Genomic DNA, 27,627 nt, shown 5'->3' on the forward strand with positions numbered 1-27,627 from the left:
GGACGGTGTTTTCGGTGGGGGAAGGCTGCGCCCCGGTGGGGTGGCAAGGGCCGGGCAGCGGGCGCTGCCTGCCTGAGTGTGCAGAGAGGCTGCTCCGAGGCCCCTGCCCGGCGGGAGGTGAGCGCGGCGCCAGCGCGGCCGGGGGGCTCCCGCACGGCCGGGCCGGACCGAGCCGGGCCGGGCCGGGGGGAAACAAAGGGCAGCGGCGGCGGGCGGGAGGAGCGGGTCCGCCCCGGGCAGCGCCGCGGCCGAGCCCCGCGGCGGCACCCAGCTCCCCGCCCGGCACCCCGGGGGGGCGGCCGGGCCCTGCCCCCCCGCGCGGCCCGGGCAGCGCCGCCCCGGTGCCACATCCCTACGCTGCCCCGGCCGCTGCCCCCCGCCCGGCCGCCCCCGCCCCGTGCCTGCCCAGCCGTGCCGGTGCGGCGGCGGCGTGGCGCGGCGCCCGGACCCGCGCGGCTGGCGGTGGAGACCCCGGCCCCCATCTGGAGGTAGCGACGAAGCCGCCGCCGCGGGGCCGCCGGCCGGCCGAGGGGGGTGGCGGGGGGGGGTGGCGGGGCGCCGATGGCGGCCCGGCCCGGCGGAGCGGGCGGGCGCGGGGCCGGCTGCGCGCCGCTCGGCGGCGGGAGGGCGGGCGGGAGCGCGGCGCTCGCTGTCCGGGAGCGGCGGAGCCCGGCGAGGACAGCCAGGCCGCGGGCACCCGGGCGCCGCTCCCCGGCGGGCGAGGCTCGGCGAGGCTCGGCACGGCACGGCGGGCCCCGCGGAGGGCGACGGCCCGGCCCGCCGGTGCGCGGGAGGGCGGCGGGGGAGGTGGGGGGGGGGGGGGGGAGCGCGGCCGGGGCGCCGGGCCCGGCCCGCGGGGCGCGGCGGACAATGGCAGGGGGTAACCCGAGCCCGGCGGGGGCGGGCGGCGGCCCGCGACCCCCGCCCCGCTGGCTGCCGGCTGGAACCGGGGCCGGGACCGGGGCCGAGGCCTAGGCGGGGCGAGCGGCCCGCGCCGCCGGGCAGGAGCCGCCGCCCGCCGGGTGCCCCGCCGGGGCGCAGGGCCCAACCGACTCCATTTTGTTGGCGCCCGCTCCGCCGCCGCTCGCAGGCCCGCGGCCTGCCCGCCGGCCTCGCGGCCGACGAGGCGGGGGTGGGGGGGTGGCGGCGGGCCGGGGCGCCGGGCCCCGCAGGTGAGGCGCGGCCGGGCCGCCCCGTCCCGCCCCGTCCCGGCGGGGCCACCCGGTGCACCCCCCCCCCCCCCAGGCCCAGCAGCCGCCGCCGCCGCCTAAGATGGAGGTGGGGGCGGCGGGCCCGAGGGCGCGGGGCCGGGCGGGCCGGGCCGCCATGTGCTCGGGGCCAGGCCGGGCCGGGCCGGGCCGGTCGGGCCGAGCCGAGCCGCAGGCGGGGAGCGGGGCCGCGGCGGGGCAGGCGGGGCGGCGGGGCACGCCGGGGGGGGGCAGCACTGAGCGCCCCCTCCCCTCCCCCACCGCCCCCCCCCCTCCGGGCGAGCGGTGCGCGGGGGGGGGGAGAGGAGGGGGGCGCCCGCCGAAGGGTGGGGGGGGGTGAGGGGGGGCCGCGCGGGCGCGCGCTGATTGGCCGCCGCCGAACCCCAAGAGCGGGCGCGGGGGGCGCGCGCGCAGGCGCGGGGCGCGCGCCGGCGGGATGGCGGCGGCGGCGGGCGCGCGCATGCGGGGGAGGGAGGAGGGAGGCGGCGGAGGAGCGCTGGCGGGGCCTGGCCGGGCCGGGTCGGCGCGTCTCCTTCTCGGCCCGCACCGGGGGCAGGCGGCGAGCCGGCCGCGGCGGCCGCAGGTGAGCGGCGCCCCGCGGGGCGGCGGTGGTGGTGCCCGGCGTAGTCGGGCGGCCCGAGGCCGTCCCGCCCGGGCCGCGCGCCGGGCCGTGGCCTGGGCCTAGCGCGGCGGCGACGGCGGCGGCGACGGCCCGCGCGGGGCCGGCGGAGCGGAGCGGGCCCCCCGGGCGCAGCTGCCATTTTGCGGCGGCGGCCCGGCTGACCCCATTGTGCTGTGCCCGCAGGTGGATGCCCGCGGCCCGGCATGGAGCAGGCCTGCGAAGTGAGCCGCCGCAGCTGCCTCGTCCCCTTCGGCACGTCGCTGGCGGCCGCCGAGGCCAAGGGCGGCCCCTTCGGCGAGGGCCGCGGCCCCGAGCCGCCCGCCATGCAGCTGGCCGCCGCCAAGCCCGTCTACGGCCAGGACCCCTCGTCCTGCTACATCCCGCTGCGCCGGCTGCAGGACCTGGCCTCCATGATCAACGCCGAGTACCTCGGCGGCGCCGCCGACGGCGCTGAGGCCCTGCCCGACCCCGGCTCGCCGTCCCCCCGCCTCCCCGCGGCGCAGGGCCCGGCGGCCGGCGCCGACGGACCCGGCCCGGCGGCCGACGCGCCCCGCGGGGCCCTGGCCTTCCCCCTGTTCCTGCGGGACGGCGGGGAGGAGGAGGCGGCGGCGGAGGAGGAGGAGGAGGAGGAGGGCGCCGAGACGCCGGAGGAGGAGGAGGACGACGAGGAGGAGGAGGAGGAGGCGGCGGCGGCGGACGGGCAGGAGGAGGCGGCCGAGCCCGGCTCGCGGAGCCGCGGCCGCCCCGGACCGCAGCAGGGCCCCGCCAGCCCGCCGCCGCCCCGCTTGCAGCCGGCCGAGCCGGTGCCGACGACGGTGCCGGACGGCGGCCCCGGGGAGAAGCCGGAGCCTTCCGCCACCGCCGCGGCGGCGGCCCTGCAGCTCGTAAGCACCGGCGGGGAGGGGAAGGGGAAGGGAGAGAGGGCGCCGGGCGGCGGTGGAGGGGGGGAGGCCGCTGTCGCTGCCATTTTGCGGCGGAGGCCGGCGAGGCGCGGTGCGGCGGGGCCGGGCCGGGCGCCCTCGCAGCCGGCACCCTCGAGGGCGGGCAGCCATCTTGCCGAGGGGACCCTGCCGAGGCGCGGGGGGAGGCTGCCGGCCTCGGGGGTGCGCTGCGGCCACCCCGGGCCCGCGGTCGGGAGCGGCTCGGGACTGCCGTACCGGGGGTCGCCGGCCAGCGCGGGCTGTCACCGGGCTCTGCCGCGCACCTGTGCCCCGGCGCGGCCAGCCGCGCTCCCCCCGCGCCCTCTTCTCCCTTCAGGAGTGAGAGGCACCATCCCTCTGCCCGAGAACAGCGGGTCGCCGCAAAGTTCGGTGGAGTTTTTTTCCCTCGTTGCAAGCTTTTTTTTTTATTTTTGGCGGGGGGGTGTGCACTAGAGATAACGAGGGCAGGAGGAGAGCTTTTCCCTCTCCTGCCCGCTCCAGCTTTAGCGCTGTCAGACGGCTCTCTTTGTCTGGCCTGGCTTGAGGTACCCAAGCCGTGAGACTTTGGCGATGGCCGGGGAAGGCCTATGTCATGGCCTAACAGACCTCACGGGCAGGAAACCTTGCCTGTTAATTCAGGCTGACTTTTTTTTGTTGTTGTTTCTGATTTCTCTCTACACTCACAAATTCCTTTAGTTTGTTTTCTGATATGCTTAATAAGAAGCAAAGCTGATCGAACTTCTAGAGTTCTGAAAGGAGTTAGGTGCCTTCAACTTTTTTGTCTAATGTGCTTTTGAATGCAAGTATAATTTTTGGATGGTTTTCAGCGTGGCTTTTTATTTGCAGATATGTATGTATATTTTCTGCAGTTCTTCAGTAATTTTTTTGTGTATTTCTTAAATCTGTTTTTGCAAACTTAAGGTTCCTTGCCAGAGGATACTCTGGGTTTTAAGTATTACTTGATGCAGGGTGTGAAAATTAACTCATGTGACAGCACTGATACTGAAACCATCTTGCTCTCTTTAATTTCAGTAGAGCCACTGATGCTGGACAGATGCTACTGGTGCATGCAGCACTTGGGGAGAAATACTTGCCTTCAACTCTGTCCATTTGGGAATATACAGTGTTGCTGCTGTGTGCTCTGGGAGGTGGGGGAGCACTTCTCACAGAGTGCCCACAGAAGGGGCAATTTCAAGAAGATGCTGACAGCAGCTTAGTTTGTTTGTGGCGTGGTTAGGCTCAGCTCTGACTCTGGGTCGTGGATCCTCTTGAGCGTTCCTTGGGAAGAATCTGTCTCCTTGTGGAGACTCAGTCTTTAGTCTTTGGGGGTAAGAGGCTGCTGTCAGTCTGAGGTTTGTGCATATACTTAGCTTTGTTTTGCAGAGCAAAGCAGGGATCTCTGGGCAGACATGTGCTCAGTGATGCGGTTGTGGGAGGGTCTCACTTTGTAAACAGAAGCTAGCAGAGGTACTTTCACAACACTTGCCTCTGCTATCAGTGGCTTTACAGCGTGCTCCACAGAACTGCAGCTTGTACGGTGACAAAACTGTCTTAGTGATCGAGGGTGCTATTTGAATATGCAACAAGGGGTTGACTTTTCAGTAAAACTGCCTTCCTGTCTGCTGTAGTACAACATTAGCCTTGCTGAATTGTTCTGGCGACTTAAAAGCATAACTGGGTTCAGAAAAAAAATAATAAAGAAAAGCACTTTTTTGGGCGGCCTGGGATCTTTCTCTCCTTGAGTCTTGCATTCTTCCTTTAGTATGTAAGTGTGAGTTGTCTGAGCGGTCCTTCATTTTAGCCCTGCTACTTGTGGGATGGGAAGAGATAGGGATTTTTCTCTCTGCCAAGTTACTAATGAGACAGTTAAAATCTTTTAATTGTTGAACGTGACACAGTAGCTAGAAATAACCAGGCTTGCTCCTCACATCATTTATTCATGTAGGCATTTAATTCCGGTCTCATTTGTACCTGGGTAACTGGAATAAACTTTTTTTGAGAGCCTGCTAAAACTTAAAACAAAAAACCACACCAAAACAACAACTGTAAACCTCCGGGAGTTCTCCACTGCTATTTTTAGGGTGGCTTGTCATAGCTGGGCTACTCTTTCAGATAATCACCTTTACCCAGCCTGATGATGGGGCTTCTCCACCTTACAGTCAGACTTTTTCAGAGCTTTTATTCTTGAAGCTCACGGCTTTGAGTATGCCCACTGCTGCTCAGGCTTCCTGTTTCGCCAAGAGGAAAGCGTGCATGTGTCTTGGACCTCTGTGTCTGCCCCTTGCAAGTTTCGAATTATTCACTAGATAATTGAAAAGGCCGATTTCCAAAATGTCAAGAGTGCTTCCAGCAAAAGGGCCAGCATTTGGTTTAGTCGTTAGTGGGATGCAAAGTACAGCATTTAAGTAATGCCTCTGGGTAGGAGGGGTGGCAGCGGGTATTGTTTTGCATGGGGATTTGTTAATAGCCCTGGCATCCGTTGTTGCACTCCAGCATTGCCCCAAACGGGAGCAGTTGCTCAGGTAGCATTCAGTTGTAAAGAGGGATGTGCATATTCTGAAGTGAAGTTATTTTGAGTGTCAGGTTAATCTTAGTTAAGGTTGACTGAAGCTCTCCATGCTCCCAGCAGCTACTGCCAGGTTTTGTGTTGGAAAAGAAAGAAATTATAGTAGTGGGTCTTGGGTGTTGTTTCCGCTCCAGGAGCGATGATACAGTGGCTGCTGGCAGCTGGTGGCTTACTTCCTTGTGCACATGGCGTTAATGTTGGGTTATTGCCATTTAAATTGAAAGGAATGGTCGTTTTTTAATTTCTCTGTTTGTTATTTACCATCCTGACACGAGCTTGTCTTTAGTGCTTTCCTGGCCTTTGCAAGTTGTAGAGGACAGCATTTTGTGGAGTTGGAGGGAGAACTGGGCCCGGGCTCCCGTGCTGGGGAGGGCACGTGCAGCCATGTGAGGTCTGAGCGCTGTAGGTCTTCCTTGAACTCGGTTGCTGAGGAATTGGAGCAGGTGGGCTCGTTTCTGACAGAACTCTTGTGATGAAGTTTTGCTCTTTTACATAACTTTAGGTGCTGTATTACTTGGCTTTCACTTTGCCAGTTTGTTGGTTTTTAATTGCTACCCACAAAGTATGTTAAAGTAATTTGGTTTGCAGAGTTGAGCACTTGGAAGCAGGGAGTTCTTGGATTCAAGTACGTCTGTGCCACTCTTGGTGCATGTATGTCGTGCAGCTTGTGGTCCCAGGTTATGCAGTCACAAGCTGTTTTTTCCATGGGACCCTGATGGCTTCAGGCTGCAGGATGTGCAGAGCTCGTGTGAGGCGCTTGCTCAGTGTTGCTTTTCATTCTTCTACTATTTCCTTGTTGTCCAGCTCCACGCTATAGGAGTGTGATGTTCGGGTAATGGCATTGAGGAGATGAGGTGTACAGGGAAATCCAGAGCCAGATCTTTCATTGCTAAGGATGGGTGCTTCCAGTGGCTGGATGTAAGGAATGAGTAGAGCATGTGTGTTAGGGCTCCTCGAAGGTTTTTGCTTTACCAGAACCATACTGTATGCAATGTGTTGAAAGGACTGAAGGCCAACAAAGTCCTCTCTTTAAGCCTAGAATTAATCTGTGATGAACTTCAGAGTTCTGTTGCAACCTGCAGCTGTGAGAGAGTACTCTGTGTTTGTGCACATAAAGTGTTTGTTTCCCTATGTGAGAGTTACTCTGGTTCTTCGTTTACTCACTGACATGTCTAGTGCCATTTCTTTCTTTGCTAAAAATAAAAGAGGAACCAATGCCACGTGATACTTGCTACTCCTGTAAACATTTCTGAGAGAATCTTCTACTACAGACTGTTGATTTGGGGTGTAACTAACTACTGGTAACATTATATCCCTGAGATACAATAGGCATGGCACTGGTTTGTTTGACCAGGGACTATAAATTTCCTTGGTCATTTGACATCTTCCTGGTGGGGAGATTAATTCCATTTGGCTGTCTGTGCTTCCTGCAGGCATGATCTCCCTCTACGTGCACCTGGTGAGAACAGGCTCTTGGTGTACTACTGTTCCTGCGCGTCTGATCTTGCACACACCCCTCTTTGCCACTGAGATTTACACTGTTTTGAAAACCTTATTGCTTCTCAGAAAGGAGCATGTAGCTGGATCTCGCCTGGCTGTGCAGTCTACTGGCGTCCACTGGGCCCCTGTACTGAAGCGCATTCGTGTCTCGAGCAGATCTGAACTTGCCCACAAAGGACTTCAGCCATGGTGGGCATCCAGAAGAATGGATATTTCCATGATTAGGGCACTGTCCTGGGCTGTGTTACTGCTAGACCATAGATTTTTGAGGTCCTTAAAGACTTCGGTGCTTTCATGATGTGATGGTGCTGCATCGCCTATTCATTGTCATGGTGGTGGTGTAAGTGGGTGGATGTTAAGATGCTGCCACAGCAGGACAGTGTACCCTGGGTGTAAGGAGCAGCTTGCTTTGAGTGACAGCAGTTTTTTGAACAGTCTGTGGGATCTAGAGCTCTCCTGCACAGCAGATTGGATCTTGGAAGTGTTTATTCTAGCATTTGGCTGTGACTGCTCTTACTCTCCTTGTTTCATTTGTATTTGTTCTCTAATCTCGTATTGCTGATTAGGTGCGAAATATCTGTTGGTGTATGTGATGTTACAGAAAATAACGTGGTTTCTCTAGTAAATATGGATGTTCTGGCTACCTGTTGCGTGGTGTGAAATTTGAATGATTGATGCTGTCGCAGTTCATAAGGGGCCATGCAGCTCTCTGATGCTGAACATGTCTCTGTGTAAATAGCAAAACCAGAGGTATTTTCTTGCAGATCGGACAGTCTTGAAGGTGAGGTTTTGCTGGATATAATGGCAGAAACATCTACCTTGTTTCTGCTTTCTATATTTAAAGCTTGGGTAAGACAGACTTTGTTCAAGCAATGTCCTTGTTAACATATTGTCCACAGTCATAAATACTTCCAGTCTGTAGTGAAGATTGTTGCCAGAGGAGTGTAGACTTCACTCAGCTATTCAGTAGCAAAGTTCTGCTCTGTACAGTGTGGCATACTTAGTACATTGCCTTTTACAGGAAAAAATGGTCAACAGTAGTGACAAAATCGGCTTTTCCAGGTGCTTTTTTAGGATGCATGCTGCCTCTGAAGGCCTGCAACCTCTGCTAACCATCTATGTATTTAATTGCTGGTGATTTCTTTTGGAAAAGTATGTCTCCCAGAACTTGAACCTTTTTTTCTAACAATTCTTACTTTGTTGAGGGTACAATGTTTCTAGTTCTGCTGTTACTGCTTCCTCTAAGCCCTTGCTAAGGTCGTGGTAGTGGCTTGGTTTGATGCTGTAGCAGTAGAGTTTGACTTCAGGGCAACATGCTTCTATGTTGCATGAAGTTATGGATATGTTGATTGCCTCTTGCAGTATAGCAGCTTCTCGTTGCACCTCATTGCACCCTGTTCCCAGAAGTGGGGTTAAACTGTGTGATGTGTAATAATTACTAGTTTGATTTTTTAATTTCCCCATATTAAATGAACAAATCTGTAGCTCACTGAAGAAGTGTCAACTGTGAATATGATTAACAAGCTGCTTGATCCCGAAGAGAAAAAAGTGGTGTTTTCTGAGTTATAATTGAGAAAGTATTTCTTAAAAAGACATTCTTAACTCAAAAATCAGTATTATGGGTGATGATCAACTTTCAGTCTAGTTGCTTAGAATATACTTCTGTTTTTCTTGTCTGTGACTGACAGCTGCTTGTATATACTAATTTTGATTGTTTTTTCAGTTATTTGCTCTGGCATTTAGAAAAGCACAGGGAATAGAAACACCTGAAGAAAGAAACTCAATCTTAGCAGCAGGGGGGGCTTGTCCTGGGAGTTTAAAAAAATAATAAAATCAAGTTAATACCATCTTTAATACCAGAAAAAATATGACCTATGTTTTGTTCCGTCTGCACGGAGCCATCTGTGCTGTGCAATGCAGTCTTCGCTCAGTAAAATGGGAGTTAAATCCTTTATGGTGGTTAAGGCATTGCCAGGATTTCCAAGTTAATGGGTGGAAAAGATCTGTAAGAGAGTCTGCTTTGAATTAGAGCAGCAGTTTTCAACCTCTATTGATTTGCGGACCCCTAAACACTTCCCAGGTGCAGACTCTTGTCTAGTGAATTTAGACCTATCAACAATAGCATTGCTTGCTTTCATATAATTTCATGGCATCAGAGTATTTTTCTGCAGCAGTGAGTTTGCAGACTGCTGAGTTACAGAACACATTGCAAATGTTAGTTGCAGTGTCTGACCTGTGTGAATTTTGTGTTGACTCAAATTCCGACCTGTGTGAATTTTGTGTTGAGTCAAATGTAATGTTGCTTTTGTGCTGTGGGTTGCTGCTGGAGCAGGCAGGGGTGGCATCCCCTGCCTGGCTTGCTGCTGTTGTGTGTTGCAAGAATGGTTGGTAAAAGTTGCAGTTTGCTTTGCTGAAATAGTTACTGGAAGTTTACATGTTACTTTCAAGTCCATTGGTGTGAGTGTGGTGTTATGGGTTAAGGTCAAGCAGGTGTTGGAAACTGCAAGGTGTGGTGACATCAAAGGGCTTTTTGGTGTGCTGTGGGACAGGTCTGTGACTGGTCACTGGCATTGCTGTGCCACTGCTCTGTGGGGAGGACTGCAAAGAACAATTAATGGTTTAGCCTGCGCAGAGGTCAGTCAGGTGCGGGTAGTGTGTCCTGTGCTTTTTAGGTTTGGAGATGCTCAAGCGTAGTCCTTGCAGTTGTGCCTGGGGATTATAGGGGCCTCCTTGCTAAGTTTGCAAGGTTTGCTGGTGCTGCAGGAACAGGGTGCCAGTGGGAGTGTTACCGAGGACACGTGCAGGGCATAGGTGTGTGTTTGGGCTCCTCAGGAACATGTCACGCTCTTCCCAGCAGGTAGCTGCCGCAAAGGAGCTGAATGGTAGCACGAAGGAGTTCAGCATGCCTGCAGACTTGTGGTGCTGTGCAGAGGCAGACTGGAGGGTGGAGAGTTGGGTGTCCCACTGGTTCACTCCTGGGTAGGAGCATGGGCATTGCTTTGGCTGACCTGAGCAGGTGCTCCTGACTCCAGTGCCCAGGAGAGGGGAAGATGCTGCTGTATGCTGGAGGCAGAGGCTGACACCCCAGCAGGTGCCAGCTGAAGTTCTCTGCTCTTTTTAAATTAGAAATCTGGTTTTGGTGTGTGGCTACTCACAGTAGCTTTGCAGCAGTGATTAAATGTGCAGTAGAGATAAAGATGGACTTGGTGCGCATCCATCTCTCGTGTGTCCAAAAGCATTGATGAAGCCAGGAGGAATTTCAGCGGTGTGCTTTGCCTCTATTGAAGGATGGAAAAGCACTCGTTAAAGTTGACATGCTGACTTTCTGTGGTTACCGTTAAGATTGCATCAAAATCTGTCTCACCCGGGTCTTTGGAAGAATGGCAGAAATAAATTGGGAGAAAAGTCCTTGAGTATCATCTCTCTTTCCCAGCACTTGTGTGGGCAGGCTGGCCCTAGCCTGGGACCTTCACTTCTGTCTTTAGCATAGCCTGAGCAGCAGGCTTGTACTAAGTTGACCCACTCAGCTCGTTGCCTGGCTTGATTGTAGCCTTGGCAGTGATGGAGCTGCACAACCCACAAGCAAATGGCTTGTCCGGCAGCTAGCAGCATCTGCCTGCTGTCTCTTTGGGGCTGAGTTGCTGCTGTGGATCTGTGCAAAGCGGCAAGTCTGCAGGTGGAAGAGGCACCACTTGTGATGTGCATGGTGTCGGGGAAGGGATTGTTTTGGGGGTGCTGTCAGTGGCTGAACCACAGGGAAAGGGCAGCATGTCTCCAGTCCTGGAGGCTTCCCCATATCCCTCTCCATTCTCTTCCTCGTGGAGTGCAGGTGGGTGGAGTGCTGGGGTAGGGAGCATCAGGTAGGGTTGCAAGCAAAGCTTTGTGTGAGTTCTTGATAGGGAACTCATGTGGGTTACATACGATATTGGACAGCTGCGAATGCTGCTGGAGATGGCACATACACACTGCTATGGTCTTCAGAGAAAGAACAGTTTTATAGGTAATAAAATAGCAATGTAACTTGTATTAACTTTCAGAGGCTCATCAGAACTAATGCATTGGGGACTCATTTTTAATTTTCAGACATGCAGAATTTGACTTTTGTGTGTGAGAAATGAGCAGTGCTGAGTTGGATAGAGCAATCCAACACAGTGTTGCATACTAGTCAAAGGATGGGGTGCCTTTTGGTTTGGAATTTTTTAGGAAAAAGTGAACAGATAATTCCTTGCACAGTAGTATCTCAGCACACTGGAAATCTCCAGCTTCTTTTTTCAGCTCTTGTAGGGCTTCTGGTGCTGAGTGCGCAGCAAGGCTCTCACCCTGAGCCCTGCATGAAGCTTCCATGTTCCTCTTGTTTTGGAGGAGTGTATTAATGACTTTCCCTCCTGCTGTTGGTGGAAAGATAGAAACCTGCCTGTTGCCTGATGTGAGAAGGGCGAGGAGCAGGGTGGTTATCTCCCTTTTAATAGTTCTTCTGCTTGACCTGATGTTTCTTAGCTGTTTGGCTTTCCCAAGCACCTGTTCAGATTACTTACTATTCTGGCTAATGTGGTGACTGCCCACAGATTTCTAAATAGCAGCAGTGAAACAAGTCGGATTCCTCTTAATTTTAGTTGGCTGTCCTTTCACAGTATGTGTGTGCGTATGTTTAGGAAGCTGGATTCACAGCATAAAGGTTAGGAAGCCTCTCTAAAGGATAAGTTTGCAGGACCTGATGATTGAGGCATGAACCTTCCTCAGAGCATGGCTCTAAGTGTGGATATCAAGAAATAAATAAACACAAGATAAGTTTATTGCACTGCTAGTGTTCAAAAAAATCTGTTTTCATTTTTAGTAGGGATTCAGCAAAAGCAGTTGAAATTTAAAATGCAAATTAAAACTTAGTTTTATCTGAACAAAACATTTATAATTTTCTTGTTTGTTTTGGAAAAATGGTTCAATTGGGCGGAGGGGATTTGCATGCTGAATACCACCTCGTTTTGAGGAGGTTATAGTCTTGGGTAAGTGGCATCTTTGCATTTAGACTAAGTGGGATTGTACCTTCTTCTCCTGTGGGTGAATCATAATTTCTGTGGAAGATTAAATTTGTAAGCCCCAGTTAAATGTTTGTTGCTTTTAAAGAAGCCCATGGAATTAAAACAACAACAACCAAACCAAAACAACCAACAAGCAGGTGTTAGTAGTTAAACATTTAATTCAACCCAAACACCCAATTTTTAGCTGTTAAGGTTCTGATAGGGTATTTGCTCTTTGATCTGCAGCTACATGTTGTTCTCTAGTACTGCTTCATTCTGTTTACAAATTAAGCTGTAATGGATACAGTTTACGTATATAAATTAGAATAGCTAAGTTTCATTTTGTGCAGTTTGAGTCTGCTTTTCATTTCATGGATTTAGAAAGTTCCATTTCTGAAAACAAACATTGTATTTATCAGACATCTTGCTTGTGAACAATTTGTTTGAAAATATATAGAGGAGTGCAAAAGTAAGGGTGAAAAGGGGGCAGATCTGATGACCTGGATTTCAGTTTGGGGTTTGTTTTGTTTTGTTTTGTTTTTTGCTAGTTCTCTGGCATAAGAAGATACTTGTTGATACTTGTTTGTGAGACTTAGCAAAGTTCTGGTAATGCCTGTGTTTCCGTTCTTGCTTGAAACAATTAGTGCTGATTAAAAGAGCTGAATTTAAAGAGAGCTTGGTTTATCATTTAAAATATATGCAAATAAGCAAGCATGAGAGTTTTTCCTCTGTTTCAGGCATCTGGCAGTGGTTTGAAATCTTCCCGTATGTTTGTGTGTCTGTGGATTTCTCTCCACTGGGGATCTGGGTGAGGTCGTACCTCTTCTTTCCCACTTCCTCCTCCTGCCTTCTTCAAACCTTGCTGTCAGGTGCATTTGTGGTTATTAGGATGCTGAAGTGCCAAAGCTTGCTATCACACTGCTGTTCAATCCATAAGGAAAATTATCTCCATTAAGAAAGTGTAACAGGGATGCTGTTAACCAATTATCTTGGTGTCTGAGGCTTGGTGTTGTCACATCAGTATGTTCTTTATTTAAAATCCATACAGTTATAACACCTGAATTTGATAGAAATGCTTCAGGATATATGAATTAGCAAATGTAGTGCAATCAGCTTGCTCTATTTTAACCTTTCATGATATTTCATACGTACGTGGCACCCTTTGCATTTGTAGGCTGCCACAGCCTGGAAAAGGGTACTAAAAACTAGCCAAAGACAACAAATACCCACAAGCATGTAGATAACAGAAGTTTGGCTTGTATCATAATCTCTGCTGTATTTTTTGCTAGTGAATATTTAATTAGTGAGTATTTAACACTTCTGTGTGATAATGGTCCCAGATAAGAGGTAGTATACTTTTTCAGACATGAATGTAGGTCAGATGCCTGTTTGCTTTTCGCTGCAGTGCTGAAGCTGAAGGAAGACTGGAGCAGTGGGGGGACAAAGAGCATGTTCCCTGGTCCCCAGCAGCGCAGGCTGGCTGTGGGTTTCCAGCAGGCTTCTCCGACTTCTGTGTTTGACTTGAAGCTTGCCATAAAGTTAGTTAAGTGCCAGTGTGATTATTATTCTGGTGAGGGTGGTGATGGTTTCAGCAGATACGCCATGCAGGTGTTGTGGTTTGGGTGGTTTTTTTTACATACTTACTCCAGTTGGGTTTACCCCTTTCCCCGTGCAGGGATTTATTCCTGTAAGTTTTCTCACAGCAGAGCACAGAGGGCTGCTGCTCTGCCTGCATGAGTGCAGGTTCAGCATCGCAGCCTCTTTCTGTAAAGGCTTAAAGCTCCTATGCTTGGTAATGCTACTTTGTACGGAGGAAGCTTTGATTGATGACCTCTTTTTGCTTGGCTTCAAATACTTCTTAAGCTATGAAGTAGATATAATTTAATTTTCTTTCCATTTCATGTTTTTTCAACCGATTTGGTTTTGATTTCAGAAAAGCTTCTTTAAAACAAGAATCTTTGCTAATGAGAATTTATTTTTTTGGCTTTCATCACAAGCAGTTATTAATTTCAGTTCTTGACTTTGCTTCAGTGTTGCTCTTGCTCTCATCTCCTTTTTGTCTTTCCATGCACCATTCACAAGCAAAGATAATTTCCTAATTCCTGTTGTCTTTCCTTCTATCTGTATTTGTTCATTTCTCAGTGGATGAGTGTTGGAGCTGAGTGAAATAATGAACAGGGGATCTTCTTTCCACCCTCCCATCCTTGAGAGCAGGATGGTGGTAGGACTGGTACTTTTAACCACCTCTGACTGTCAGCAGCAGTAACTGTATGCGAGTTGCAGCCATCACTGCTTCGTTGCTATGACCGGAGTTAAAGGATCTGGACCACCCTGTGATAGGAGCTGTATGGGCTCGGGACAGAAGGATAAGCCTGAGCTCAGAGTGCTGAGGTTGAAGCTGCTCTGCTTTGTCTTAAACTGTAAGTTAACTCAGTGAGGTTGAACTTTAGCTGGAGGGAAGCACCATCTCGTGAAAACTTTTGGGATAGCTTTAGCAGTGCCCTTCCAGACTAGTTCTGGGAGTGCTTCTAATAGAGAGAATTTGCCCCAGTTGCTGCCCCTCCTTTGCAAGGGCAGAGGGTGAATAACCTGTTGTGTGATGGTGAAATGGCGGGAGTTGGGAGTGTCATGTTCTAGGCATGGCACACCTGTGACACCAACTGTGTGGTTGGTTGTCTAAGTAGATACTACTTTAAGAAGATTGTTTGGCCCACCTAATCCAGGTGCCTTCAAATGTCATCTGCCCCTCAAGTTTGCTTTGTTCATTTGTTTTGGGGTTTTTTGGTTTTAGTTTTGTTTTGTTTTGGTTTTTTTTCCTGGTGCAAAGAGCTGTTGATCTTCAGCCAGTTCAGCCATATCTGGGAGGGGGTTGGTGTCTCATAGGGATTAGGTGAATTCATTGTCATGTCATCCTGTTCAGGAAAAAAATAATCATTTAACTTTAAGGAAAAAAAGATGGTATTGGAGAAGACAGTGGACTGACCCTCACTAGGCTTCCAGTTCTCATTAATAAGAAGTAGGTATTGGGAACAGCTTGTTTGCAATCCCGGGGGTAGATGGGCTGCAGAAGCACAAGAGTTGCTGCCCCAGCAATGAGAAAGTTTGAAAAGAGCACTGGAAGCTTATGAGGCAGAGTTGTTGCTGCCTTCTGCCCCTGGCACTGATGTATGCACTGGCTCGTGTGTGTGGTGTGACTTACCTGGCAGCTACTAGTGTGGTGAGATCTGCTCACGAGATATCCCATGCTCCTGCTGCAGGGTCCTGGGCAGGTATCTGCTGCATGCTCAGCGGAAAAGACTCTTGGTGTCATTGTTTATATTGTATTGTTAATTATCGTTTGGATGTGTCTGCCTCTTAATTTTCTTCCTTGGCTTTGATTCTATCCACTTTGTGCCTGAAACAGGCTTGGCTGGATCTTCCTCCATTACTCTTGGGGGTCAGTGGCTTCCTTCTTGCTTTTCTCCATCCTTCTTGCACACGATCTCTTTTGCTGCCCCAGCCTTTCTCCAAAAGCATGTTCTGTCCCTTGCTTCATTGAATAATGTCATGTTTATAATTAAGTCAGGAATAAACTATAATAGGGCTATTTTTGCCAAGCATTTCCATGATGGCCTTCCAAAGCAGGTCTGAATTTGAAGTGTGCAGGGCTATGATGGCTGCAGCTTGGTGCTTGGACTCTGGGCAGCTAGGCTCTTTTGGTACATGGTACTGAAAGTGTTGGCCTGCAACAATATATATGTCTGCCCCTTTGCATGCAGTTTGGTTTTACCGTGGCTCTGCCAAGATAGTCACATCCCCAGTCATGCTGTTGGGGCATATGGGGCGTCTGCAGCCAACCACGCTGTGCTGGAGGTGATGGTACTGCTCTAGTTGTTACACAGAGATGACCAGTGCTGCAAGAAAGGTGCACCCTGTGGCTATCAGCATATGTGTGTTTGTGGACTTGTGCTTTGTGTCACTTCTTCCAGCAAGATTAATGGATTGAACAGCAGCTTCAAGTGATGTAGCCAGAAGTGGTTACTGGACAAGCATTATTTCTGTTGCTTTTTGATGATGTGGTTGTTTTAAAAGGAAGAAGATTGGTGAGAGACAGTCAAGAACCGACCATATGCGTACAATAATAAATTCACTTAGAAACATTAGCTTTCTTTGCTTGATTGATGATCTTGAAGGTCTTTTCCAACCTAAATGATTCTATGATTCTACATGTTTCATATTTGCCTTATGGTGAGAATTTCAGGAGCGTAGAGATACTGCTGTAGTTGTCTTGTCTGTGAGAAAGCCTGCTTTCTCATGAAGTACTCAAAGCCGGTGCTCAGCTTCACTTAGTGAATTGCAAAGACTGGTGTGTTTGGCATAGTACAAATTCAGGAGGTAGTTTCCAAGGTAGAAGTGTTTAATCCTTCTGCTGAACCTTGGCTTGTGACCCCTTCCTCAGTGATCAGTGGTCATTTGAGGTCTTGCACTGATGGAGAGGATTTGATTAAAAACATCCACAAGTATGTTTTTGTTTTTTCAAAAAATAGCACAAAGTGATCTGAAATGCTGTGTATCCTCTAGAGTTTAGGCTATCACTTGTCCCATCTGAACAGCAAATTAATGCCAAACAGTTGATAACAGAGCAGACAGCACTGACTCCTTTTAGGAGAACCTCTAACAATACACAAACCGTGATGTTGCTCACTGATGGAGCAAGGCACTGTCCTTCCCTTCCTCACTAAACCTCTTGCGTGCTTTGAATTTCATCTGCTTTGAATTTCATCAGCGTATCTCCACTGGAGTTACAACATGGTACCTAACTGATATGCAGTGGCTCAGAAGTTTTGTTGTTATTTAAATGCTTGAACATTTCCATGCTCTGTAGGTAAACATTCAGTACTGTGACCATGTGTAGGGATTACATCTGAAGTGCATTGTGTTTAAAAAAAGCCTTGAGCTTTCCCTAGCTCACAGAAAAGTCATCATTACTGCAGGGCTCAATTTTTGGCCATTGGGATATATTAGCAGTTTGATCTTGGCATAGTAAACATTAGTTGTCATAGGAATGAAATTTGTTGTATTCTGACCCAAGAAATACATGCCTTGGGGGCTATAATTCTAGCATCACACAGCAGAATTTAAAGGAAGAGACTCACTCTACCTGGAAATGAAAATAACTGCTGTTTTCACTCCTCTGCTAGTTTTTTTTAATGTTACGAATTTTAGAACTCCTTAGCAGATTTTTTTTTTTCTGTGGAAATGTAAAGGCATCTCTGTCCTGATGCTAGGATTTGGGGAGAGTAGAGAGGAAAATAGTGCAAGACGGTGGCTTGCTGCAGTGCATCCTACTGCAAAGGCTCTTACTCAGGACATCGGAACATGGTGCTTCCCAATCTGCCTCTTCGACCTGCTAGTGGGGCCTTTGTGGGTGATGATGAGGCCAACATCTGACTGCTAGTGCCAGGGAAGGGAGGGAGAGCAAACTGGGGAGGAATGAGAATAGCTGTGGACTGCTCAGAAAGAGAGATAACTGTTCAGGCATTGTCTGAATCGTTTTCTTGAAAGCCACGTTTTCATCAGGCGCCTGTGTGGGGCATTAGAGGATGACAAAGAGTTGATTTAAATGCAGACTTGCCTCTAGGCAGGGGTTGTGGGTGTCCCTCAGGTGGATCAGTGTGAATGGCTTTGGCAAATCTCCAGCATAGTTTTGCTGCTCCATCCAGCTGACAGTGCTCAGGTTACAGTTGTCAGTAAGATGCACATACATTGTGTGTGTACTGTGCACTGCATTTGAGATAATCAGTTATGAGATACATGTGCCCCTTAAAGCCTACGGTTGAAAAACGTGAAAAAAAAAAGAGGCAAAAGTCACATTTATAAAAAGACCACAACCTGGGAACAGACAAAAAAAAGGAGGTTTTGCATCTGAAAGCACATCTGCATTTTAAAAGCACCAGCAAAGGCAGCACCTTTGGTTCCCATGCTCATGGATGGCTATTTTTGTTCCAGAAAGCCTGTGTCTTTGGTAAGGTGGAGGCACGGAGGCTGCAGTGCAGTGGCAGAGCGAGAGTCTGCAGCCCCCTGTCCTGTGCTCTTTCACGTTCCTTGTTACTGAGCTCCTGCTCAGCGATAAGTTACTGCGTGGCTTTTGATGACTGAGAAGAATTTGAGCAATGTAGTCTGTAATGTCATTACCTGCTTTTTTTCATGTAACAGAGGAGTTTATCCTTTTGTATTTTCTTTAACCATGTGAAGAAAACCCATAAAACTCAACCTGAAGCGGAATATACCTTTTATTAGAGAGGTCTGTTGCATTTTAGTTGATAGGATATTGAACTGTGAAATTGCAGGAGACATATCTTGGGTAGGGTGGTGAGCAGGATGGAGAAGTGAAGTAAGAAGGTGCGTGTTTGTGCTGTGACAGCTTTAATGAGCACATTGCTGATGCTTATCAGCAAGAATAATACCTGCAGCTCTTCTTCAAGCTCTTAAAATGCTGAACCCACCTGGGACGTGTCGTGGGCTGGTGCCAGTAAACAGGCAGGATACTTGACATGTGGGCACAGGGACTCCTGTATCCTTTGAAAACCTATTGTACCCTGTCTTGGCTCAATTAGTCACAACACCAGTAAGCTCCTGAATCCTCTTCTTGGCAGAGGTCCTGCTGGTAGTGCAGCATCCAGTCAGAGAGTGTGCGTACTTAGCAAACAGCATAGGATCTGCTCTTCGATAGCCAGACAGAAATGGCATTAAGCAGTGTTAGGTTTTTGTGTGTTGAAAGATTTTTGACATTCTCGTGATTTCTGCGCAGCTGTGGGAAACAGAGTGGGTTCAGGTGACTGTTTCTACAGAGTTGATACTTGTGAGCGGGTTTTGGAGACAGGCGAAGCCCGTATGTCCATCTCCTGGAGGGGGGATGACTGCCATTGTGCTCCTTTTCTCCTGCTCTGTAGTTTTGGGCAGAGCAATGGCAGTTCTGCTCATAAACTAAAAATTAGGACATAAGGTTTTTCTCTGATTGTACCTGCCTTTGGTTTCAAATACTTTATGGTGAAGCTTTTTCCTGAGCACATCTGAGAAGCAGGGAGATTACGAGCTTGTACATACCAACTTTTTTTTTTTTTTTTTTTTGTCAATTGATAAACACTTAAATTTGCTGTTCTCATCACCTTCTTCCAGTCAGGAATATTTCGTTGTCTCTTACTACTACTTTTTCTGTACACTGCAAGCTTTGAAATGAACAAATTGGTTAGTGAAGTAATGGGGGCTAGCAGTGACTCCAAATATTTATCTGCTCAGGTGTGTGAAGTTTGAGTGCAGTCATTTACCAGAGGTCATGTTCCTTACTAAAAAATAACAAAAAAACCCTCTCAAACCCTAGTTTATTGTTTTGGTTTTTTCAGAAGGATGGGGAGAACTATCCTGTTCTTTGAAGGTGTAGCAGCCACTAAGTAAAATCAGGACTTGCTTTTTAATGTAAATGTCTCTGGTGGCCAGATGTAATCTGCACACAGGGGGGAGGCAAATCTCTTTAAAAGCATCTGGAGCTTTAGTGATTTCTTGTGTTCTGGTTTTTCCCCAAAGATCCGAGCCAAGAAGAAACCTACTCCAGTGAAGTATGAAGTTGGGGATCTTGTTTGGGCCAAGTTCAACAGACGCCCATGGTGGCCATGCACAATTTGTCATGACCCAGTGCTGGACTGTCACTCAAAAATGAAAGGTACTGTATCTGTTCAGACCATGAAGTGGAGGCGTTGTGTATGGCAAGGTGCTGCAGTTTTTAATTAATTTAAAAAACATTCCTGGCCCTTGAAAGGTATGAAGAAATAGACTCTGGCGTGGAAGACCTGGATCTATAAAGTAGACCTAGATCAGGGAGGTGACAGTATGAAGATGGGACTGAGGCTGATGGAAGTGGCACAGGTAGTTTTTTGGACATGTAGGCTTTCCTTCTCAGAGTATAGGAAGGATGAGTAGCTGGGCTGAGCTCAGGGCAGTGAGAAGAACAAGCAACCTCTCAAAAAGGGATGCAGAGAAAGAGCAGAGAGAAAGGAGGTGGATCAGAGAGGTAAGGACAGAGATGTGCAACAGGTGGGCAAGTAGAGCTGGGGAAGCCTGGAGTGTGTGAAGACATGGACGGTGAGCCAGGCTTGGAGAATGTGAGGCTGGCGAGGCTGAGAAGCAGGGTGTGGGGTAGCGCAGTGTAGCTGCTGAATGCCTGAAGGTGTGATGGGAATGTGTGTGAGGAAGTGAAATTTTTTTGGTCTTGTTTGGCACAAGGAAGCAAGGGGCTTTTTATGGGGAAATACTGGAAAAACCTGGAGATGGAACCACATAATGTGAAAGTTTAGGGCATAGTGTGTCAGAGAGACTAAGAGGCAGTTGAGTGTGAGGGGAAGAGATGGGGGAAATGAGAGCTGTGTGTGCATGAGCACAGGGGAGAGCCGCGAAGGAAGAGAGTCTTACAAGCTCAACACAGAGAAGTGTAGGTGAGTGATGGAGAGAACAGAGGGGAAGTGATTGTTTGGTTTTCTTTTAGGATCATACTAGCTGCCATAGGGAGACTGCCACAAATGAAAAGGCTTATTTATTTCTTCTTGGTATCCCTTTCTGATTCTTTTTGTTCTGTGGGCAACTGAAACCTCTTGAACTGGTGCTGTCTGCCGCTGACAGCTCTGTAGACTGGTGAGATTACCGCTCACCAATGTATTTCTCTCCAGTTTTTGTGGCCCTTGCCAGCCTAAGAACCAAGTGCTGAGAGTGGGTAGTCTTTTTTTGGAGTGGCCATCAGCTGAGAGCCCTCTGCTCTTTCTCTAGAGACATGAAGTAGCTTTTCCTACATTGTGCTCACATCATCCCCAAGTCTGCTTGCTGTAGTCTTCCTTGCTATTTGTCTGCCTTCCCCTTCATCCTTTGGGAGGCATTCATCCTCATTCTAGATAATACTGAATGTGCTGTTTTAAATAGTCCCTTTTGAGCTCTCAAATTCCTGTTGAAGATGTTGCTGGAAGATATGCTAGACATATATTCTTCCCCTTACATCCTTCCCAATGAAGTGTTGGACAGGATTTAATGTATATAGCTGTCCAGTAATTCCCCCTCAGCCTGTGTATAAGGATTTCTAAGAAAGGAATTCTGCAGGGAGGAAACATGCTATTAACAAATTCCAGCAAGGTCTGATCTCCAGCTACATGATAGACTCTCCCATCATGTTTTATTCGTGTTCAAACCAATAGAGCTCTGGGGAAAATTGCGTTTTCCAGTTGTGGCTGTATGTAATCTGCTCATCTCCCCTCCCTGGTGCTGAGGTGACAGAGCTGGATGCATCTGAACTCTGGTGCTTTTGGGCAGGGGGAGCTGCTGGGGCTCTGTGTGCACCATAGGAAGCACAGTCCTCCTGCCTTGGCTCTCCTGTTGCCAAGGGAACAAGCCCTTCAAAATAAGGCAGGTTGCTTCAAACTCATCACTTGTGCAAAAACCTTCTCTTGTCTTAGGTTTAAGGCATGGTGTTTTGTTTAAAGCAGTTTGCCTTTTCTCAGCAAGCTCTTGACTTTAAGATTTTTTGGAGCTGGAATATTGAGGATCAGTGGCTTGAGTCCCAGTACTGTCAATGGGATGGGTGAAGTCCATCATCTTTACCCTTGGTTTGGTGTTGCCCTGGTCGTTATTTGTCATCCTCTCAGTGGTCTTGGTCAGAATCTCAGTGTCAGCATCGCTAAAGGCCAGGCTGCTGCACTGTGCTGGCACTCCTGGAAGAGGCAGCACAAACCAAATGGGCTGCGAAGTCTAGGCTATGTGTTGAGAGGGTGAAGGTGTTCCCAAGAGAACGTGAAGCACACATTGCAACGAAATGCAGGGAGAAGTTTATATCCCTTGTTCAAGCCTTGTTTGCTCTGTTCTAATGCTTGTGACCTGTACTTTTTCACCAGCACACCCAGTACTGGTTCAGTTCTTAATTGTACCATGTCTGTTCAGCATTCTTGCACAGAAAGCACCTTTGAAAAAAATCTTTGATTGTGCCTTTATGATTGAGTTTCTTCTCTTGCTCTGCACCTTCGTGCCTGAAGTATGGAGATACTCATTGCAGCTTATGTTTTGTCATGTTGCACCTAGTCCTTGTAGAGTGTTTGTGCATGTGTGTACTTACTTAAATACTGCTGTTAATGTTTTATGTTCTAAATAAGAGTTTGTTTTGTAACAAAGCATTGAGCAAGATGGGATATATCATGGTGGGGGGAGGTTCAACCTGTATGAGTAAATCCTATCCAGAAGGATGTCATTTCTGGGTGTTGCCAGCACGCTGTTGCCTTTTCCCAATGGTCAAGTCTACTGGACTGTTTAATCATTAATCAGGGAGTAGTAAAGAAAATGTCCTGCCTAGTATGTTTTGTCTTCTAAGGAAAAAAACATGCTTAGATATTTTTTCAATTTTTTTTTGCAACCAAACTGTAGTCTTTGGTCTAAGGAGATGACCCATCTTAGACTTCTTAATCAATTGTTTGTAAGAAAAAAATATATTTAGAAATAGAGATTAGCAACACAGAATATAGACAGCAGAGATCAAAGGGGTCTCCTTTAGTTCTGAGTAGAAATCCCCAGAAATGGCATTCATGTGGGAATGTTATTAAGCAAAAAGTCGTTGAAAATTAACTGGCAAATTGTTACTGCTTTCTGTGATTCTTTTTGTGTGTCTTTATTATATGCAAAGGGTTAATTACGTTAAATTTCTCAAAATAGTTTCCAATCGGAGACCATACCGAGAGTACTATGTGGATGCCTTAGGAGAACCTTCAGAGAAAACCTGGGTTGCTGGGAAAGCTATTGTACTCTTTGAAGGAAGACATCAGTTTGAAGAGCTGCCTGTTCTTCGGAGAAGAGGAAAGCAAAAGGAAAAAGGCTACAAACATAAGGTGAAAGATCTGTTTTCTCTAATATGTTTTTGATTCTTTGAATCTGCACAGTACAAAGTATTCCTTTATGCCTGGAATTGCACTTCAGCAGCTTTCTTTTGTGGCAGTCACTGCAGCAATGCGGCCAGGGAAGTGATTCTTTGCATCCTTACAACGAGCATAGTTTATAAGCTGCCAGGAGTTTCTAGGCTCTCTTTTATGTTGGGGTGTGGCCTGCTGCTTTTATTGCCCTAGACAGCTCTGAGAGGCAGAGGAGTCAGGCCTCTGTTGGTGTGAGATTGTTCAGCAGCGCAGCCCTCTCCTGATGTCTATTACAGCGCGCTTCTAAATAACTTCCTGTGCTCTCTGGCAGCCTCTTTTGGCTGATCTGAAGCAGAGGTGGAGTTGCACGCTTCACTAGGTCACTGACTGAGATAAAGCAGTGGGGCTTTTAGCCCTGCTTCAGTAATTCTCTGTATAGAAACCTGTGAGGACTTATAATTTGACTTGGAAAATGCTTTGTCAGTGAGCCTGCGGGAATGAGTTTTGTGGTTCATCGCATCATCTCCGTTTCCAAACATAACAGCCCTGAGCAGTTGTAGCCAGTATAATGTAATGTGACACAGGGGTCTGGTCTACATCTTTAGGAAGGTGACTGGAGAAATTAACTTTTTAGAATTGCTAAAGTGAAGAAGTACCGAGGCTACTGCGTTACTGTAAGAGAGCAGATAGTCATACTAGGCCATAGGGTCTGGTTTTTCTTTTTCCAAGAGGTTTATTAGCAGTTAAGTACTTAACCCATGTTAATGCAAAACCATCAGATTAAACATGCTCTTGCAGATGTGAGCGCCCAGGTGTAATGCTTTCATTGGGTTTTCCTTTTCCAAGGGCATGTTCGGTATCTTGTCTAAGGACTTCTCTCCTTGTGTTCCCAGCCTGTTAACAATTAGTTACATGCTCCCAAGCAACTTTCCTGGTCCTAGAAGTGCTGTGTGGCTAGAATCTCGTCCTATATGTAAATGGCAGTGCCAGTGTGGATGCAGTAGAGGGAATCAAATGTTTGTTACTCACATAAATGTCCAGTTTTGCATCCCTGGAAGCCAAGATCTGATGCAAAGCTGAGAGTATTTGGCTGGTTTGCTATAAAGCTCCATAAAACTTTAATCTGCTGGGATGAGATTTTGTTGGTGTGTTGGTTTTTTAAAGGAAAAGTGTCAGAAATTTGAGTTGTTCCTCCTGCCTTGGAATTGGTTTTGATTTTAGGAGCAGTTGTGCAGCCTTTGATTCGCTGTTGTACAGCCAAAAACTACACATGCAGATCAGAAAGAAGTTTCATGCTGGTTTTAGACATTAGCAGAGGTTCCTGTCCAGTATGCAGAGTGCTTTTTGTTTTATACTAAAAGTACAGAGTTAAAGCTGGGAGACCGCTCGGTAATGGACATCTTGAATTTGATAGAGTACACTTTAGATATGTGTGTGTATCTCATGTTTGTACCAAGGTGAGTTGATGGAGAAGGAAGATTGAATCGTGCTCCGAGTTCAAGGGATGCAGGAAGAATAAAGAATGAGCAAAAGCAAACACGTCTGCTCAAATATTTTGAGGAGAATGATGCTGCATTTGTCTTGAGAGGCTTGTTGGCTGTTGCTTTGTGTTTTTGTGCCAGGGATCCATACCATATGCATTCCCCTTTACCAGGCTGTTGTGTTCAGGGTGTGCTGGGATGTGAGGACATCTGGTTCCTGGGAGACCTGTGCTTGCAGGGACGTCTTTGCTGTTTTGGGAATGCACAGGGATTTTTATTAGGCTCAGCAGGAGTGCAGGACACTTATCCAGGAGCAGTATTTTCTGTGTCCACTAGGCAGTCTCTGGGGATCTATGTGATTGTCTTAAAGATGCAAAATGCAGGACTGTCACTCTGTTCCGTGCCTTGTGCACCTCAATCTCACTTTTATCTTGTTGGTTACCCACTCAAATTTTTTCTTTCTCTTTTTTTTGTCTCCTCCAACTTTAAGGTTCCTCAAAGATTTATGGCTAAATGGGAAGTCAGTGTTGGACAGGCAGAAGACATTCTTCTTGGTGGGCCAGAGGATCAAAAGTGCAGCCAGAACTCCAGCGAGCTGGATAGTGAGAAGGAATTGCAGTCGCAATACTATGCCAATGGCCCTGGAGCAGAAAGGGACAGGCAGCTGAATGGCTGTTTTAAATCCTTGGCATTTGACTCCAGACACCCAGCCAGTGAAAAAGGAAAATTGCACATTAAGCCACATGTGAAAAAAAGCTCTGACAGCAGAAAAAGGACTAGAGTAAAAAAGAGTGGTGCAAGAGGGGAAGCATCTAGGGCAGAAATCAAAGAAAAAATGCCAGAGAGCATAGTTAGAAACATGATTGTTGGGGACCTACCAGATAAACACGCGTCTCATGAACTTCGCCGGATTGCCAACAGCCTAACAGCATCCAGTAGCACCAGGGAAAACCATTTGCTTTCCTCCTTTGGAGAAAGACGTTTTGAAAAGACACCTTTGAAACCGGGCTACGAGAATCGTAAAAGTGACGCTCTGAAGAACACTCTCCAAGGGGATTTGTTTTCCAGTGCATCTTTGGAGAGAGAGAAGAGCTCCCTTGGCATTTTGTGCAGTTCCAAATTACAAATACACTATTCTGCATCTGATGCTGGTATTGAGAAAAAGCAAACTGAATCGGATTCATCCTCTTCCCTCTCAGATGGTGGGAACAGTGATGTAGATACCATGGACCAAAGTTCAGAGAGAGCCTCTAGTGCTCTTGAAGTTAGTGATTCTTCAGATAAAGTGGAGAAGGAATTTCCTATGACGTCAAGTGGAAACATTAAGCTTTCCATGTATCTTTCTCAGAAGAGCAGCAGAAGGGCCAGGAAGAAGTCATACAGAGATCGCAAACCTCTGGGAGGTTCACTAACCAGCAGGCTTGATGCTGAATTTGCAGATGGGGAGCTTGAAGTAGGCTTCTCTGATGCTGAGATGTCATTGACGGCTCTTGAGCGCTCTTCAGATGTGAGGAATGACAATCTTTCCCTAGCAAAGAAGCACACTACTTCCCAAAGTGTTTCCAAGGACAGCTCCTGGCCTGCTGTTGTAAATCAAGCAATCTTAAAACCTAAAAGCGTGAAATTGCCCCGAATCAGGAGCATAAAATGCAAACATAAAGAAAAAGTTGCTGGGTTGGAGCCTTCTCGTGCAGAAGAGGAGGGTGGCGTGAATCGCTGCTCTTCTGATACCAAAGGTTTCTCTGGCCTTCAGAGAGATTCTCTTCAGAGAAGCGGGAAAGTTGATGGTCAGAAACTGTTAAACAACATGCATGAGAAACCCAGGGATTCTGCTGAAATAGAAACGGCTGTGGTGAAACATGTCTTGTCAGAGCTGAAGGAGCTGTCTTACCGGTCCATGAACGATGATGCTAGTGACTCTGGCGCTCCAAAGGCCACAGTACCTTTACTTTTCTCTTCCGCCTCTGGTCATGGTCGTTTGCCTATTGAACCAGATTACAAATTCAGCACCTTGTTAATGATGTTGAAGGATATGCATGACAGTAAGACAAAAGAGCAGCAACTGATGACTAGTCAAAATATAGTCCCATTTCGAAATACCAGCACAGCTGATGGTTCTGCAAGCAATTCTACAAGTGGTCTGAAGTCCTTGTCTATTGTAGGTCCCCCATATAAAATAGAAAAAAATGGAGATTGTGTCCAGGAAACAGTAAATCCAAACTCCGCTCTAAGCAACTCCTCATTTTCACGCAATCCTCCAACCAAGTTGACAGGGATTGGTACTAGTAAAAGGGAGCCCGCAAGTACTGCTGTTTCTGGGACAAATGGCACAAATTGCATGCCCAAACGCAACTGTTCAAAATCTAAGCAGTCATCAAAGCTTGGAGATAAAACATTTTCAAACAGAAAGGACTTAAAACCAGGAGGGCCAAGTAAGTTGCTAAGTCGGTTATCCAGAGATTCAGGAGAACATGCATTCCGCGTTCATGGTTCGGTTACCAGTCCTCTAGGTAATGAAGCAGAAGATACTGAGAGGAAAGAGTCTGTTGATTTAACAGAACATTCAACTGATGAAGACTCTGCCTGTTTATCTGATGACAATTTAGGTCGTATTGGAAGGAGACCTGAAGCTGGTAGAAATATTGAGAGCTGCACTTCTGCTGAAAATGGGGAGAGTCCAGACTTGGATTCAGAGGCAAATAGTGAGAGCTCTCTTGGTGATGAGTCTAATGATATAAATCACGTAGCACCCAAAAAGCGATGGCAGCGTTTTAACCAAAGCAGTGCTAGATCTAATAAGCACATCAGTAGATCTAGGGAACAAGGAAACTTGGAGAGTGCCTTTGGCCTGAATTCTCGTGGCTTTTCACTGAAGGGAAATGAGTGCTTGGGACGTAGGCATTCCCCTCATTCAAAGGTGCTTGAGGGAGACCTGACAGATCAGGACTATGAGAATCATTTAGACTTAGTTGAGAAACGTTTGAATATATGTGGTAAGCCAAACAACAGTGTGATGGACTCAGAAACAGAGCTTGGCAACTTTGCTCCCCAGTCTGAATTCTCTGCACAAGGTAAGGGAGCTGGACTTGCGCCAGAGTGTGTATTTGTATACATTTTATACTTTTTCATTTAAAATATAAGTTATGGAACTTGGGGCTGTTTGACAACATGGAGATGTATACATCTGAGCTGAAGAAAGCGTGATATGTTGATTTTGGGTTCTCTGTAAGCATGGAGAACAAAACAGGCAGAGCAATTACAGGATTTTGCTTAGCTTTTTGGTCAGAAAGTTTAAATACATTACAAATAATTAGTTCCTCCACAGTGAAAGGTAAAATAAGCATCCTTCAGAGTTTGGATTTTTTTTTTAAACTTAGACCTTCATAATGTGTTCTTTAGAGCCAC

At 48.2% G+C, this 27,627-nt stretch overlaps 1 protein-coding gene across 4 annotated transcripts in view; it reads left to right on the forward strand.

Annotated features, from left to right (window-relative positions):
- Positions 1-469: 469 nt before the first annotated feature.
- The window catches only part of NSD1 (nuclear receptor binding SET domain protein 1), a 67,887-nt gene continuing 40,729 nt past the window's right edge, over positions 470-27,627 (forward strand). The window contains exons 1-5 of one of the 4 annotated variants that reach the window (XM_075057029.1): positions 470-488; positions 2,014-2,714; positions 19,395-19,530; positions 22,548-22,720; positions 24,713-27,293. In XM_075057029.1, coding sequence (XP_074913130.1) covers positions 2,034-2,714; positions 19,395-19,530; positions 22,548-22,720; positions 24,713-27,293 — 3,571 coding nt within the window. In that variant the 5' untranslated portion in view covers positions 470-488; positions 2,014-2,033. Of the gene's footprint in view, positions 489-661; positions 784-1,636; positions 1,792-2,013; positions 2,715-19,394; positions 19,531-22,547; positions 22,721-24,712; positions 27,294-27,627 lie in introns of those variants that run through there. The other 3 variants (XM_075057028.1, XM_075057027.1, XM_075057030.1) reach the window with 3 other exon arrangements.

Source organism: Buteo buteo, chromosome 24 (genome assembly GCF_964188355.1).
Source record: "Buteo buteo chromosome 24, bButBut1.hap1.1, whole genome shotgun sequence".
In the NCBI taxonomy this organism is placed as follows: domain Eukaryota; kingdom Metazoa; phylum Chordata; class Aves; order Accipitriformes; family Accipitridae; genus Buteo; species Buteo buteo.